Source organism: Chinchilla lanigera, unplaced genomic scaffold (assembly GCF_000276665.1).
Source record: "Chinchilla lanigera isolate Chin_1 unplaced genomic scaffold, ChiLan1.0 scaffold00021, whole genome shotgun sequence".
Classification (NCBI taxonomy): Eukaryota; Metazoa; Chordata; class Mammalia; order Rodentia; family Chinchillidae; genus Chinchilla; species Chinchilla lanigera.
Genome location: NW_004955422.1, coordinates 18,784,220 through 18,799,335, shown reverse-complemented (window position 1 = coordinate 18,799,335; position 15,116 = coordinate 18,784,220). Strand labels below are relative to the sequence as shown.

At 48.3% G+C, this 15,116-nt stretch overlaps 1 protein-coding gene across 1 annotated transcript; it reads right to left on the bottom strand.

The window, feature by feature from the left end:
• Positions 1-90: 90 nt before the first annotated feature.
• On the bottom strand, positions 91-5,129 carry Ctsf (cathepsin F). Its single transcript, XM_013514058.1, has 14 exons — positions 4,806-5,129; positions 4,511-4,609; positions 4,071-4,155; positions 3,826-3,887; positions 3,632-3,707; positions 2,944-3,057; positions 2,705-2,850; positions 2,522-2,618; positions 2,361-2,441; positions 1,474-1,593; positions 1,332-1,396; positions 1,153-1,243; positions 723-781; positions 91-644 (listed from the first exon to the last, which is right to left on the bottom strand). Exons 1-14 carry the CDS (start codon positions 5,022-5,024, stop codon positions 570-572), a joined length of 1,389 nt encoding a protein of 462 aa, XP_013369512.1. The 5' UTR covers positions 5,025-5,129; the 3' UTR covers positions 91-569.
• Between the last annotated feature and the right edge of the window lie 9,987 nt (positions 5,130-15,116).

The following is a 15,116-nucleotide window of genomic DNA, read 5'->3' as shown; positions in this document are numbered from 1 at the left end:
AGACCACCGGCGAGGCCCAGCTATCTTACCCTGACTCACCAGGGTTCCCCACCGCCCCTCCCTGGCCTCAGGCACTGAGCACTCACACCGTACTGGGAACTGGAACACCTCTTTATTGCTGTTAGAGAAGGGGGGATGGCTACAGCTTTTCTGGATGTGGAAGGGAACAGTATCCCCAAATCCAGGGGACCAGGATATTTATAGCATCAGAGGAAAGCCAGGGCAGAAGCCAGAGCCTGCTGAGGACAGAGCTGGGTTTATGTTGGGAATATTTTCATCTTGCTCCTTACCCAAGCCCAGCTCCTTACTTGCCTCAACTTTGGCTGCTCCAAAAACATTCTTCACCCCAGGGTTCTAGCTGCAACACCACAATTCAACAAAGGTGCAGTTGAGGGGCTTCTGGCAGGAGCAGGTTAGACAAAAGTAGGGCTCGTACCCCCTTTTCACCCTAAGGTTCCCAGCACCCACCCTTCAGTCAGTCAGTAGTGCCTCCTGGGGATGACCCAGACATGGATCAGGCTGGGGAAGGAGCTGCTCTGGTCAGCACCGGGTCCTGCACCACTGGCTCCTCAGTCTACTACCGCTGAGCTGGCCATGACATTCACACCACAGGACCTGGACCCACGATGCAGGTAGTAGTAACCCTAAGGGAGGGGGAATAGGTAAGAGGTTGAGGCAGGGTGGAGGGTAGAGGAGGAGGGGGCCAGGTGGGCAAGACTTACCTCCTCACCCCAGTCAGTGCCCCAGCTGTTCTTAATGGCCCAGAAAGGAACGTCAGAGCCTGGGAAGTAGTGTAGAGGGCAAGAAGTCAGAGGCCCCCAATTCTCCAGTCAGAGTCCCAAGTGCTTTGCACCTTTCACATACCTGCAGTGGACCTACTGTGTGACAAGTACTAGGAAATGAGTACAAAGCGAGAGAGGGCTGCCTACTACCCTCAGGGAGGCCTGGAGAAGCTCGGGGTGCCTACCACAACCTACAGCATAACTGTTCCACCTCCTCTATCCCCAGCTTTCCCAGAGAGGGGAGATGCACGATTCCCCGAGGCTGAGGGTTCCTAGGGATTTTCTTGATCTCCCTCTCAGGTCCTGAGATGCTGCTGCCTGACCCCTGCCTGTGGCTAGGGTAGATGGACAGACTGTCAGCAGAACTCACGGTTGCCATAGCCCACAACCAGCACAGCATGGTCGATGAACCAAGGACTGCAGAGGGGTCGGAGTGGGTGGGCGATCCCATGGCGATAGAACTAGGGGGAGAATAAGGAGTAGAGAGTCAGCTCCAAGGAGGATCAAGGGAAAGATGGGCAAGCAGTGTGGGTGGGGGCAGGACATCACCTGCATGCCGAAGGCATTGATGGCGACAGAGATGGGGCCCTTCACAGCCAGCCATGCCGCCAACTCTGAGGGGGGAAGGGCCACGTCAGTGGGCACCTGGGCCAGCTTCACCCAGCCTGGCCTCTTCCTGCCCCTCACTCACTCTGTTCATTCTTGCTCAGCTCCACTGAGTCATTGATGTAGACTTTGGCTTTCTTTGCTGAGAAGCTGCAGGCCTCCATGTGGCCCTGGTAGCTATAGTCATCCTCTGTCTCCAGCCCTCCTAGGGAGCAATAGGGGTGGGTTGGGGGTGCAGAGGAAGAGTGGACTCCCATTTATTCTTCACTGACTTTCTCCCCTGATACGCAAAGTGTCACATTCCTCATCCACCCCAAGCCACAGGCCCTCCCCTCTGAGGAAACTCTGGATTCCAGAGAAGACCCAGTGAGGAGCGAAGGATGTGGGGAGAGAGCAGCCAGTGACCTGCAGAAACAGTGGCTGGGACAGGACTCAACTCCCAGCTTTTGCCCGTGTTGAGGGTTCATCCCAGCCTTCCTATATTGTGGACCTTGGCATGCTTATTGTGTTGACAGTCCTTTCCTAGTCCAGCCTAGGTCCTGCCAGGCCCCTGGGCCAGTCTCTGTGCAGACTTTATCCTGCCATCACAGCCCACCAATGAACTGAATTGCCAATTTAGGGCCACACCTTCTCCCAGGGGTGTGCTGTGTTGCTACTACTTGCTCACGGAGTCCCTGTTATCCATGAGGACTTTAATTTTTTTTTTTTTTTTTTTTTTGAGACAGGGTTTCACTATGTAGTTCAGACTGGCCTTGAACTCACTTTGTAGTATAGGCTAGCCTTAAACTCACAGCAATCTTCCTGCTTCAGCCTCCCAGAGAGCTGAAATAGCAGGTGTGTACCATGACACCCAGCAGGTCAGTAGTAAGACTTAAACCCAGCTCCATGCTCCTATCCTTCCCCCTTGTAAGTTGGCATCTTACAGAGGGACAAGAGGCACTTGCTCCACTTCCAGACCCTATTAATGCCTACCCAAACTCTTGATGGCCGAGTAGGCGTTGGAGGGCAAGCCACCCATGCAGGCCTTGTCCACCTTATCACAGTCCAGGAGCTCTAGGAGAAAGAAGGCAGGTTCTGAGCAGCTCCCTGGAGGTGCTGGCCTGGGGACAGGGAGGATGGAGCAGGAGGCCTACCTTGCTCTGAGAGGGAGAGCAGTGTGCCCCGGTTCAGGAACCACTGGCCCTCCACGTTGCCTGTGACAGAGAAGGCCCAGCAGGACCCACACATCCCCTGCAAGAGATGGACAGCATCCGGGCAGGACCCGCCCCGCAGCCTAGTGCAGTATGCATGGCCACCCTCACTTGTAGGGCTCCAACCTGGTTCTTGACTTTGGTGACAGCTCCTTTCTTCCTCCAATCCCATTCAGGTGGGGCAGGGTCACCCACAGCCTTGGCTGGGCGCATCTTCTTGCCAGATTTCTCTTGTAGGAGGGGGTTCAGGTAGATGGTGCGGAACTCTTCCTCTAGGGGCAGAGCATAGATGGAGGAGTGCTGTAGGTCAACCCTGACCAGGGGCCTTGGGAGCAGACCTTCTTTTTCCCATGCTCCGACTCTACCTGTGAGGTCACTGAATTTGGTGACCCCATACTGAGCTGTGCCACGGTCCAGGGCCTGGATCTTCTGCGCTAGCACCATGTTTCTGGTAAAGATAGACAGGCGCCACTGGGCTTCTGAGGACCAAAGAGCAGGAGGAGGAGCTCAGACCACACATAGATCATAAGCGCAGCAGTGAGTGGGGCTAAGAGGCAGGGGTCTTCCAGGGGACTTGGTGCATTCTGGGTTTGCCCTGAAGCTCTTTTTAAGGACAAAACCCTGGGGCAGGTGAGAATGCAGGGTCAGACCTGTAGGTGCTGGAGCGAGAGCTGTGATCCACTTTTGGGGCCAAACTGGAGCAATGACTTCCCAGGTGTGAGAACAGTAACTAAAATAGGCCCTAAGGGGCATCCCCAGGAGAGGTCACAGGAGAGGCCAGGGTGCAAGGGGCCTTCCCCAGAGAAAAATCTAGCCTCTGCCCCATCCTATCCTCCCTAGAAGAATGGAGGCCCACCGTTCTTGATCAAGAAGATAATGCAGACGCAGACAGACACTTGGGATGGCTGCCCAGTCCTGGAGGGCTGGAAAAAAAACTTGGGGACTAACGAGTTCTTGAAAGGATGTACTGCCTCTCTGTCCTTCCCCTCCCAACCTAGTTATGTTAAGACTCTAATATGACCAGCTCTGGTACAGCTAGAGCGGAGTCCTCACCTTCCTTCGACTCGTAAGTTCGGTTATAGGTGGCAACAAAGTCCTTGAAGACTGAAACTATCTTCTCAGAAAACTCCTGGAAAGGCAGGAGGGTCTTATAAGGAGTCTGGCCTGACCCAACAGTCCTCCTCCAGGGTGAAGGGAGAAGAGGGGGAATAAGGCAGCAGCTAGCTCCCCAGATATGGGCTCCTCACCTTGGGAAGGGAATCCTTGCTTGACAATGGAAGGACTGAACTGAAAGTCTCATTTCTGAGGTCTGGATAGGGTTGGAACAGAAAAAAAACAAGGCTGACCCCTGAGTGAAGTATGATCTAGGCCAGAACTAGGTCGTGAACGTATGATGTGTGTGCCGCAGTGGGCTGTTTGTTATCACTGAGAGCTCTAAAAGGTTCGCCATCAGTGATCTAGGTTATCCAGCCTCCTTGGGGTGTCCCAGCACCTGTAACCTTGGGGTCCACAGGGCCACAGTCCTGCCTCAACAGCATGTGTCTTCCCAGCTCCTCCAGGACTTCGAAACTGCAGAGCTGGAGAAAGAGGAATGATGGGGGAGGAATAATATCCCAGCCAGGGATAATAATCCCTGAGGAATAATAATCCCAGAGGAATAATAATCCCAGCCAGTACGGGGGCTGGGATGGTAACAAGGTTTAGGCAAAAGGAGCTAGAAGCCCCTCAGAGGCCGTCCACCCCCAAAGCAATCGCCCCCCAGTGGAGAGTGAAGCACAGCCAGCACCCCAACAACTTCTTGGTCTCCGGCCGTGGAGGCCTCAGAAGTAACTCAGGGTGAGGTTGCTGTTGCCTCAGATCCTCGCCTCTTGGCCTAACGTCCCAACTGCTATTTGGGCGTGGGTCAGCGGGACAGGGGTCAAAATCACTCACCAAGGTTTTCTTGGACACAGGGAGCTGGCACACCATGGGGTCTTTGCAGGACAGCTCCTCCAGGGTGGCCTCCAAGGAATACAGCGAGCCCTGGTCCGTCTGAACGAGGGAGCGAGTGAGGCGGGCACAGCCAGCTTCCTCCTTCTTGGTGCCCACGCTCCGCTCCACCCGTGCCCTCTGCCTGTTCCCAGTTCCCAGAGGTTTTCTCGGTTATCCAGGCCCCCACCCCAACTCTATGCCAGAGTCCCCCAACCCCCGGGTCCAGGCCGGGCGCCCGGCCCCCGCGCGTCCTCACCCGGCGGACTCGCCCGCGCACGGTCCCCAGCACCGCCCGCGGCCCCGCAGCCCGTCCGCGGTTGTAGGCGTCCAGCGCGAAGCGGGCGGGCCCCGACAGCTCCGGGGACGGCGGCTCCCACTCCACCGCGCCGGCGGCCCGAGACTCTGGGGGCGCAGGTGCGGGGGCCGCGCCCGGGAGCAGCCCCAGCAGCCACAGGAGCCGCAGCCAGGGCGCCATGGCGAGCGCGAAGCCGGCGGCCGAACGCCGGACCCACAGACACGGAGACCAACCGACCGGGGGCTGGAGCCAAGACCCGTGTCTCCCGCACTGTCCCTGGGCCGGGCGGCCAATTAGCACCGGCCTGGAGCGCCTGCGCGCTCGCTTATTTACGTGAGGCACGTGGGACGCGCGGGGGTGTGAGGAAAAGACAGGATGCTGGTCACACAGAAAAGCTGATGTACAACAGGTATTGCAAGCTTGTTATATGTTAGGCCCTGTATGCCCTTTCCCTTTGATCATCATGGCAATTCTGTGAAGCAGATGCTACCCGCATTTCACAGGCGAAGAAATAGAGGAGATTAATGATTTTCAGACGTCTCTTGGAGCAGAACTCGAACCCAGGCAATAAGCTCCGGAGCCTGGCTTTGCAGCTTGATCGCCCCTTTGCAGCTTGATCTTTCCGGTTCTGGCAGTGTCTCGGGCTGTGGACAGGCTCAAATGCAATCAGGCAAGCATTTAGTAACCAAAGCAAGGGCTGGGGATTTAGCTCAGCGGCACAGCGTCTGCCTGGCAAGCGTGAGGTCATGAGTTAGATTCCTGGTACCGAAAAAAAAAAAAAAAGAAGGAAAGTAACCAAAGCAATGTAGCGTGCACAGGGTGTTATCATTCCTCCAAGCATTCAGTCATATCAAAGCCGAAAAGAAACAGTAGTGAAAAAAATATCTTCCAAGTACAAAGAATTTATTCAGGAACAAACAAAAGGGTTACAATCTGAAATGCATATTATGGCAACCTGCAGGTGCACCCGAAGAGGGAATGGTAAGGAAGGCTTTTGCTAATAAAAGGGGGAAATTTTCATAAACTTCTTGGATGCAAAAGCCATTTGTCTTGGAGAATGCAGGGAGGAGCTGGCATAAGCTCGTTGGTGGAGGTGCTGTTGCTGGGAGCATCCTGTCTGAATTGCTGCAGTTAAAATAGTAAAAATAAACTTTGTTACAGAGATACACGTGAGGCGTGCAAACATGGGGAGTGTGAAAGCCTCTCCGATGGGTGTTATTTTAGAAAGACCTTGAGACCAGTTCTTATCACAAAGTATGAGCGTCCCTTGCTCCCCACCCTGAGGGTTTGTGCTTTCTCACACGAAATTTTCTGAATTTTGCCTAGGAGTGATTTCACCTCAGGATCAGCAGTTTTCACAGGAGGCATGTGCAGATGCACTAGGAGTAGTTCTGCGTTTCAGAGTTCAAGGTCTAGTGGATAGGTGAGAAAAGGGTGCTATCCGGCTACATGCTCCCAGGTGGGGGAGAGGAAATAGGGAAGAAATAATTTAAGGATATTGGTGAAATCTTAGAAGGGAGCAAGTGGGGGAGAGGAAATAGGGAAGAAATAATTTAAGGATATTGGTGAAATCTTAGAAGGGAGCAAGTGGGGGAGAGGAAATAGGGAAGAAATAATTTAAGGATATTGGTGAAATCTTAGAAGGGAGCAAGTCTGGAGTTGGGAGGTGGGGAGAACTGATATTGAGGATCATCTAGTCCAAACTCGACTTTTTTTCTTTTTTTAACAGCAGTAGAGTTTACTGTTAGTTGAAGATTAGCAACTGAGCCAACCGAGTGCTCCTAGCCACCAGCTGAGGTCTGAGAGAGGCGGGCCTATGGGATCCCAGCAGATGTTTGTGTTTGCCTTCGAGGGCTCTCCCCTGGGACAAGTTAGCTCTCTGAGGCTCCCTTGGTCTCTTACAGGAGATCATCCTAGGTCCTTAAGGTAGCTTCAACCCCAGAAAGATCTATTCTTATTTCCACTCCAGCCTTTCTGTTTGCACCTCCTGAGAATATCTTGGAAACTTCACATTCAATCCTCCCTCAGCTCAACTCATAGACATCTTTTTAAAGATTATATATTAAGCTGGGCGTGGTGGCGCACGCCTGTAATCCCGGCACTCTGGACGCTGAGGCAGGAGGATTGCTGCCAGTCTGAGACAAGCCTGGTCTACAAAGTGAACTCAAGGCCAGCCTGAACTGCATAGCAAAACCCTGTCTCAAAAAGACAAAATAAAAATAAAAATTATATATTGACAAAGCTGGGCGTGGTCACACCCCAGTAATCCCAGATACTGGAGAGGCTAAGGTTGGAGAATGGCTTGAGCCAAGAAGATCAAAACCAGCCTGAGGGGCTGGGGATTTAGCTCAGAGGCATAGTGCCTGCCTGGCAAGCACAAGGTCGTGAGTTCAATTCCTGGTACCAAAAACAAAAACAAAAACAAAACAAAACAAAACAAAAAACCAGCCTGAGCAAAAGAGCAAGACTCCCATCTCTAGGGGGAAAAAAATTACATATTGGCAAATTAGAGCTATATATATTTGTGGGGTACAAAATCACATTATGTTTTTTAATACAGTGTGAAATGTTTAAATCAAAGTAGTTAGCCTACATATAACTTCAAATACTTGACATGTTTTGGGATGAGAACATTTGAGATTTATTTTCCTGTCAGTATTGAAATGTACATCCCTCAATTATTGTCTTCACGGTGCTGTACAATAGATCTCAAAGGAAAAAAGCCAATCTTGTTCCTCTTGTGTAACTCCATTCTGTGTCCTTTGATCATCATCTCTTCATTTTCTCCTGGACTGGCCTCTGGTAATCACCATGCTACTCTCTGCTTCTGTGAGTTCAAATGTTGTAGATTCTATCTATAACAGGGAACATTAGGTATTTGTCTTTCTTTGCCTGGTTTATTTCTCTTAGTGTACTGTTTTCCAACTCCACACATGTTGTCACAAAGGACAGAATTTCTTCCTTTTTCAAGGCTGGATACTATTTCGTTGTGTATATGCAACACATTTTCTTTATTCATTCATCCATTGATGGACTCTTCTTAGGTTGATGCCATAACTTAGCTACCATGAATAGTGCTACAACAAACACAGGTATGCAGATCTCTTCTCTAAATCTTGATTTCAAATATTTTAGGCAAATACTTAGAAGTGGGATTGCTAGGTCACAGACACTTTTAGTTCTCAGCTTTCTGCCAGATTCCCAGCCTTCTCCCACAGGCATGATATTCCTTGTACCCTGGTGGTGTCCTGCTCTTGTCCAGGCGCTCCTCAGGGCAGAGACCTTGTTGCTTGTTATCTCATTCACTGCTCTGTCCTCAGCACCAAGCATGGTGACAGACACCTGGATACCTGCTCAATAAATATTTGTCGGGTGAGTGAGTAACTCCCTTGGCCTGCACATTAGAAATGCAGGGTCTTGCTATATAGTTCTGCCTGGTTTTGAACTCATTATGTAGCCCAAGCTTGCCTCAAACTCAAGAAGGTCCTCCTGCCTCAGCCTTTCATGTGCTGGAATTACAGGCGTGTGCCACCATACCGACCCCAACTGCTGTTTAATGCATGTTTCACTTCATAGAAGGACAATGCTATGACTATGGTTCTCAGAGCCCTGACAGCAAAATCTCAAAAGATGTCTTTTCTCATTGACCCAGGAACTGGTATTTGGACAGCCCGTTACCCACACTCACACATACTTCATCTCCTGGAAGGTCTGAAGCTGAATGAATTAAAAACAAGAGCTCTCAGGTGCTGCAGAGACACAGGACTTTTCTTAGATCAAGGTTTTGGGGAAGCATTGATGTCATACTTACTTAGCCTTTGCGGGAAACAGTCATCTCCCCCTAAGTCTGTTTCCTAACACTGGAGCCATCTGACAAGAATGTGTGGGGAGGGGAGAGGCGGCTCATCTTAGCAGAGCGATGCATCAGAACACAGTTATAATTCATGGGGGGAGGAATGTTTTTTAAACCACACATATACTACCTTAGGCAACTCCCACAATGCTGCAAGGGATAAATGATACAATTGCAGGAGAGAACACTGAAGCCCAGGGGCGTGTCCACGTTCAGAGGCTGAGCTGGAAAGAGGAGTAAGCAGAGGAGATAAAGAAAGAATGGATCTTGAAGGGCTGGGGACGTGGCTCAGTGGCAGAGTTCTTGCTTTGCATGCCCTAGGCCCTGGGTTTGATCTGCAGCACCACAAAAAATAAATCAATAAAAATGGATATTGAAAGATGAAGCAGTTGGGGGGAGTTTCAACTTGATTGGTTTGAGGTTCTACCCCTGGGACTGGTGGAGCACACTTCTGGGTGTGTCTGGGCAGGTCATGGAAGCATGCCCTTGAGGTCTATGTCTGGTCCCTCACCCCTTCAGCTCTGGCACTCTTCCCTGACTGTGCTTCCCAGCTGCCATAAACTAAGTGGTTTTGCTCCACCATACCCTTCCGCCGTTTTGTCTCTGCCTTGGAACCAGATAATCAGACCAAAACCACAAGCAAATTAAGCCTCTCTTCCTTTAAATTGTGGATGTGGGGTATTGTGTCTCATCAGTGAGAAAGTGACTGAGCCAAGGGAGGAGGAAGACTAATAGTGTGAAATGTCAAGGAACCAGAAGAGCAAGCATCTCAAGAAGGAGGAAGGGCTGGCGGTGTCAAATGCTATCCAGAGGGCAGGCGAGATGAGACATGATCTCTGGATTGGGTAACACGATGGTTCCTGAGGGGCCCATTCAGAGTGGTGGTTTATCTGGGTGTGGTGGCAGACACTTGTAATCCCAGAATTTGGGAGGCTGAGGCAGAGGATTGCCACAAATCTGAGGCCAGCCTGAGCTACAAGTGAGTACAAGGCCATCCAGAACTATATAGTAAGACTCTGTCTCAAGAAGGAAAAAAAAAAGGATAGTTTGAGGAGAGAATATAAGACACAGGAACAGTAACTAAAGACAAGGATTGCAAGAAGTTTTGCTTTGGTGAGCAGAGAGAAACAAAGCGATAACTAGAGGGCTAAGTGGCAACTAAAGAGTATTTTTGTTGTTGTTATTTTGTGTTTGCTTTGTGTTTCATTTTGTGCATTACAGGGGATTGAGCCCAGGGCCTTCACACTGAGCTACATCCCCAGGCCTTTTTTATTTTGAGATACTAAGGTGCCCAAGCTGAGCTTGAACTTGCCATTCTCCTGCATCAGCCTCCTAGAGTGCTGGGATCACAAGTGTGCACCATGCACCACAAGGCCCAGTTTAGGATGGACACAGTAGAGCATGTTGATGAGTTGATGGGGAGAAAAGAGAGAGGTTGACAATTTAGCATAGAGTAGACTTGAAGGAACAAAAATCTGGAGAGGTGAAGGGTAGCGTATTACTTATTTATCCCTGCAAAATTAGTAGCTTAGAGCAATACATCTTTGTTACACCCATTTCTGTAGATCAGGAGTCCAGCCACTGATTAACTGATTTTTCCGGAAGGCAGCAATATGTTGTTGGCCAGGGTTATGGTTTCCTTTGAGGCTTAAATGGGGAAAGGTCCACTGCCATGTTCAGTGGTGTTGGCAGCACTCGGGTCCTTGTGGGCTGCCAGCCTTGGGGCCTCCATTGTTTATTAACTGCTGGCAGCTCCTTACCAACATGACCACTTGTTTCCTCAAAGCCAGGAACCCTACATAACGTACTCACATAGATCCATCACCTCTGCTACTCCATTGATCAGAAGGATGTCACAGCCCCGACCCATACCCAAGGTGTGGGGCTACATAAGACTGTAAAGACTAGGAGATGGGATTGTGTAGGTCATCTGCCTGTCCCTCTATGACTGCCTGGCACACAAAATATTAACAACAGCAGTAATGTTGGCTAACATTTAATGTGCACTGTGACAAGTAGAACACTCAGTATTCTTAGTATGTACAGTTCTTAATATTGGCCTTTTAACCCCACATAGCCCTATGAAGTAGGTCTGGTGCAGATGATGAGCCTGAAGCAAAAAGATGCGCAGTACTTGGATTCTCAAACTGTAAAACTAGTGAAATATGGGAGCAGAGTTAAAATTCAGTTGTAATGTTCATAAAATTTCTCTTTCTCAAGCTGACCTTGGTGATACATTCCTATAATCCCAGCACTTGGGAGGCTGAGGCAGGAGGATTGCTGTGAGTTAGAGGCCAGCTCAGGCTACAGAATGAGTTCAAGGCTAGCCTGGAACTGCATAGTGAAACCCTGTCTCAAAAAAACAAAGAAACAAAAAACTGGCCTTTGCAAATACCCCAGTGCACACCACTATGCCATTGAAAGCCAGCAGATAAATAGAGCATTGCTTCTCCAATCACATTCAAGGGACTCAGTAAATCACCCAATGCCAGGGTGTAGGGGTAGCTGACAATACTCAGTGCTGGCTTCTGCTTCACTTGGTCTAGGTATGGACCGTGGAATATGCTGGTGAATCTTAGGAATGCTTATGTCTTATGTGCTTGTACATCTATTTTTTTGAGACAGGGTTTCTCTATGTAGTCCAGGTTGGCCTTAAACTCACTATGAAGCCTAAAATGGCCTCGAATTTGAGGCAATCCTCCTGCCTCCCGAATGCTGAGATTACAGGTATGTGCCACCACATATAGCTGCACATAAGTTTTTATACAGGGGTCGAGTGTCCAGCTAGCTCTGTTGATAGAACATGAGATCCCAACACAAAGGTAAAGTTAATTTGTAGTTTATTTTCTACTGAACATATATCCTAATTATTTGAAGTAGTACACAAAATTTGCTGCATATCTGTTAAGACAGGGACTTGCAATTAACTGGCAGTTACTTGCTGCTCATCCCCAGGGCCCAGAGTAAGGGTTGGGTTCACCCTCTTTGCTACTAGGACTTGAGAAGGTCTACATCCTTTGTACCGGGGGGCCCCAGCCTTTTTGGCAAATGCCATCCAAGAATGAAAATGGGTAGGGATGGCCCAGCACCCAGGTAATGGCCAAACAGAACTAATCTTTCCAGAACAAAATGGGACAAGCTACAGGGTTTCTATTTCTAGGAATGTTTCCTGATGTATAGTTAATGACTGGTGGTCTGAATCTATTCCACACCCCTCAGGATGACACCTTCTGCACTTTGAGAATGATTGACAGCTTACAAAAAGTTTAGCCAGTAAATGAGGTATTTCAAGTTTCCAAGCCATCACTTCCCAGGATTTAAAAAACAAAAAACAAAAAACAAAAACTTTTTTTCTGGGACTGGGACATGGGAGGCAGGGAGGAGGGACTTGAAAAGAGGGCAGAGTCAGGGATATAGCTCAGTGGCACAAATGCCTGCCTGGCAAGCATGAGGTCGTGTGTTTGATTCCTGGTATCAAAAAAGAAAAAAGGAAAAAAAAAAAGAGGGCAGAATAACAGAGTTTGGAGTCATATTGACTGATTTGGGTTCTTTTTAAAAATTTTTGTGTATCCATTAAATTTTTAAGTGATTTTTGAATTTTCGTGTTTGTTTTTGAGACAGAGTTTCACTATATATTCAAACTGACCTTGAACTCACTGTGTAGCCCAGGTTGGCCTTGAACTGACAACGATCCTCCTGCTTCACCCTCTGGAGTACTGGGATTACAGGTGTGTGCCACTGTGCAGGCATCTGATCTGGGTTCTAATTCTGGTTCTGCCACTTCAGATTGGCTGTGTGATCATGAGACTATGGTCCAGTTACTCTACCTCTTTGGGTCTCTGCTTTGTGTTTTTTCCATGTTGAGGATTGAACCCAATGCCTCACATATGCAAAGCATTTGCTCCACCACTGAGCTGCACCCTACCCCACTCTGAGCCTTTTTATAGAAGTAGAAAGAGGATAGAAATGTGCCTCATTTTTGTCATGTCAGTTTCAACCTTCTAGGGAAAAAAAAAAAAATAAAACAACACATGCAGTGTCCTGAAAAGGATGATATGAAAAGCCAGATCTCTTGAAACCCGCAGGGAAAAGAAGACCAGGAAAACAGAGCTTGGGTAGCTGAGCTTCAGCAGAGTTCTAAAAGGGAGGTTTTGTCCCTGGAAATTCAGAAATTTAGAAATTTAGAAAGGTATATAGGCATTTTGAGTTATCAACCTCTTCTGATCTGTAGTAGATGGGACCAACGATGCTCGACATCCTGCTATGTTTGGGACAGTCCCACATAACGGGATTATTCTACATCCCACATGACCTTCCAGTGTCCCACAGGTTACTTATATAAGTGAAAAACCTGTTTATAATTAATTTTCTGGGCTGAGAACCTGAACTCGGTTACATATGAAAACACGTGATAGTATGTATACAGTTTTAGGGTACACTGAATTTTCCTGGAATGCTATTAACATGTAAATCAAGGGCAGAATTTTCCTTGTGTGAGTTCAGACCTTTTGAAGGGTTGCTCACCATTTCAGAAGTTTGTATCTCTAAAGGCAGTGTGGGGGCTGGGGATTTAGCTCAGCGGCAAAAGCGCCTGCCTGGCAAGCGCAAGGTCGCGAGTTCAGTTCCCGGTACCGGAGAAAAACCAAAAAAAAAATAAAAAAAATAAAAATAAAGGCAGTGTGTCTGCATTAGGCTGCCGTTGGAGCCATTCTAGGTCACACTGATCACTTGTTTTCTAGTGCGATCCCAGCTGAGCATGTGCATAAGGAAATGCAGATTTCTTTAGTACAAATTATTTTCATTTTATTTTTCTTTGATTTTTAAAGATGTGGCTAGGTAAGATGTTACCTATTAACTGTACTTGTTCATTCAACAAGTACTGCCCATGTGGATACCGCACATCAAGCACAATCTAGATGCTATAAAGAGAACATTGTCAAATATTTGTTGCTCAAAGGGAATGTTGGATCTGCTACCACTGGGGTCCCCTGGCAGGCCATCCTGAGCCCGTTACTCCGCCACCATCCATTGAGACCTGGGACATATCTCTCTGAGCTGCAGTTTCCTGTAGGGATGTGTGTAGTTTACATGAAATCATGTAGATACAGTGCCCACTTGTGTGTGTGCTCACTGATGGTAGCTGTTAACATTATTATGCTGATTTTTTTATGGCACAGGTACAATAAAACTTCTGTGGTGGTGCACACTTATAATCCCAGCACTTGGGAGGCTGAGACAGGAGGACAGCCATGAGTTCGAGGCCAGCCTGGGCTACATAGTAAGTTCAAGACCAGCCTGGACTACAAAGTGAGATCCTGCCTCAAACAAAAGAAAACAAAACAAACTTCTGTGTGTGTGTGTGTGTGTGTGTGTGTGTGTGTGTACTGGTACTGAGGGTTGCACTCAGGGAACACTGAGCTACATCATACCTTCCCAGCCCTTCTTATTTTCATTTTTTATTATTTATTTATCTTTTGAAATACTTGGAATTGAACTCTAGGGCACTCTACCACCGAACTAATCCCCAGCTCTTTTTATTTCTTATTTTCAGACAAGATCTCACTAAATTGACCAGGCTGCTCAAACTTTTTGTTGTTGTTGTTTTTTGTTGTTGTTTGCTCAAACTTTTATGATCCTCCTGCCTGAGTTACATGAGTAGCTGGGATTATAGGTGTGTGCCACCATGCGTAGCACCTATTTTTCTTAAATAATTATTCAAACCCCACAACCTAGGTAATACATCTTTATTTTGAGGATCCTTCTGTCTCTAAATTTTCCGAAGGCTGTAGTGATTTATTTAGTCTGACCTTTTCCCCTCCAAATCAAGCAACAAGAGTCTAGGTGTCTACGGCTACTGTGACTTTTCAAAAACACGAGGTGGCGCTGTTGAGATTAGATCGAGCACCTTCCAGAGTGTTAGGAGCCGGGTTTGAAATTGAAGAGCTGCCTGTGCACTCCGAGCTCCCAGTCACCGGCTTCCACAGCACAACCGCTGAGTCAGGGAAGCTGGGGCAAAGAAAATCAGCCTTAATCACATCCTCTATGTGCCACTAAAAATTGAAACAGAGAACTTGGCATGGTGGCGCACACCTTTAACCCCAGCACTCTGGAGGCTGAGGCAGGAGGATGGTTGAGAGTTGGAGGCCAGCCTGTGATATATAGTGAATTCAAGTCCAGCCTAAACTGCACAGTGAGATACTGTCTCAAAAAGCAAAAAACAAAAACATAAAAAAATTGAAACAGAGATCTAATCGTTGTGCTCCACATTTGCCATAAATCCCTAGATCTCCAAATTAGCCAAAACCAAATTTCTTGGGTGGCGCATCCATGCTGGGGAAGGAAACTATGGCCTTTCTCATGCTGTCTAGTACTGTAACACTGAGCTACACTGCAGCCCTTTTAAAATTTTATTTATTTAT